Raw genomic sequence first — 1,614 nt, forward strand, 5'->3', positions numbered from 1 at the left:
TTTATAAGATTTTAAACAGATTGTAATAATTTTTTTATAGGTACATAGGGTTATTCAGTTTAACCAGTCTGACTGGTTAGCCAAATATATAGAATTAAACACAGAGTTGAGGAAAAAGGCGAAGAATGCGTTTGAGAAGGACTTTTTTAAACTTATGAATAACGCTGTATTTGGTATGCAACTTTATTATATAATAATATGTATATAAACATTTTTACTGATATTTTGTGTTTGATTTTCTAGGTAAAACAATGCAGTCTAAAAGGAAGGAAATGAAGATGGAGTTGGTGTCATGTGAGAGGAGGTTACAAAAATTGATTAATAAGTGTACATTTAAACACTGCACAAATTACAACGAGAACCTTAACGCTGTAACGCTTGAGAACAAAATTATAAAATTTGACAAACCTATATATATTGGTAAATATACTTTTTTAAATTATATAATGTACACTTATAATTACATTTATTAATATATATTTATTATTTGCAGGATTTGCTGTATTAGATATTAGCAAAACGTTAATGTATGATTACCACTATAATGTCATGCAGAAACATTATGGAGATAGAATTAAGCTTATGTACACTGACACAGGTAAATATACTACATTCATATAATATATTTTTATTTAATATCATTTTTTTTTTTCCAGATTCACTAGTGTATCATGTTCAGACAGAAGATTTTTATGTGGACTTGGCGGCTATTATACTTGTACCTATATTATGTTAGCATATAAATAAAATAAAAAAAACAATTGTTAAAATATATAATATTATTATTATGTTTATTAAATAAAATGTACATATTATAATAACAATTTTTAAGAATTATTTATAAACCATTTCCTTATAGCAAATACTTTATAGAATGTACATTGTTTTGGATTGAATTCCATATGAAAAATACAGCAAGGTAAGGTTTCTTCGTCACAAATTTGATCCAAACGTGGACATCCAAGGTCTTCGATGTTGATTAGTGCGACTTGAGGTATAAATTCTGCGAGCATCTGTTTTTTCTGTTCGCCTTTGACATAAATGCAGGTGAATTTTAATGAGTTCAATATTCTACTTAATTCTTCATATTCAACATCACCATATTCTATAGTTAGTTTATGATAGTTATGTTCCAGCCACTTGTTAGTTTTTCGACTCTTGTTGTCTTGCATAGTTTTTGAATTTTTAAAAATCCAGTGTTGAGTTGCCCATGTTGCTGTGTCGACTATAGACATTTCTTTAATAAAATATTTATTTTTTACTCCAAGAATGCATTGGACCTCTACGATAGCCGACGACATAATTACAGGTTTTATTAAATTATTGTAAATATTTATATCACTGACAGAGGACTACCGCATACAATGAAGTATACAGGTCGACTGATATTGTACTTCAATTTTTCATATATTTAACTATTTAGTAAGTATATTAAATAAAATTAAGTTTTCTTGATATTTTTGCCTTCAATGATCTCCAAACGTGAGTTTAAATCTGAAATATATGTTCCATGATTTGGTAATGAATTTTCATCGAATATTCCAGTTACACGATTTATTTCAGCTTTAATTGGGCCACGTCAAGTCCCTGGATAGCGATTGTTGTACTAGTTTC

General features: G+C 27.9%; 2 protein-coding genes across 2 annotated transcripts in view; both read left to right on the plus strand.

The window, feature by feature from the left end:
- Positions 1-48, plus strand: part of LOC107883636 — a 3,816-nt gene extending 3,768 nt beyond the window's left edge. The window contains exon 4 of the mRNA XM_016804044.2: positions 41-48. Within this exon, the coding sequence (XP_016659533.1) occupies positions 41-48 (8 nt within the window). The remainder of the gene's footprint in view (positions 1-40) is intronic.
- Positions 9-736, plus strand: LOC100569009. The gene is made up of 4 exons (XM_016804045.2): positions 9-173; positions 244-420; positions 494-598; positions 657-736. The coding sequence occupies exons 1-4, from the start codon at positions 155-157 to the stop codon at positions 734-736; spliced, it is 381 nt and encodes a 126-aa protein (XP_016659534.1). The 5' UTR covers positions 9-154.
- Positions 737-1,614: the final 878 nt, after the last annotated feature.

This window comes from Acyrthosiphon pisum, unplaced genomic scaffold (assembly GCF_005508785.2).
Source record: "Acyrthosiphon pisum isolate AL4f unplaced genomic scaffold, pea_aphid_22Mar2018_4r6ur Scaffold_20839;HRSCAF=22282, whole genome shotgun sequence".
NCBI lineage: Eukaryota > Metazoa > Arthropoda > Insecta > Hemiptera > Aphididae > Acyrthosiphon > Acyrthosiphon pisum.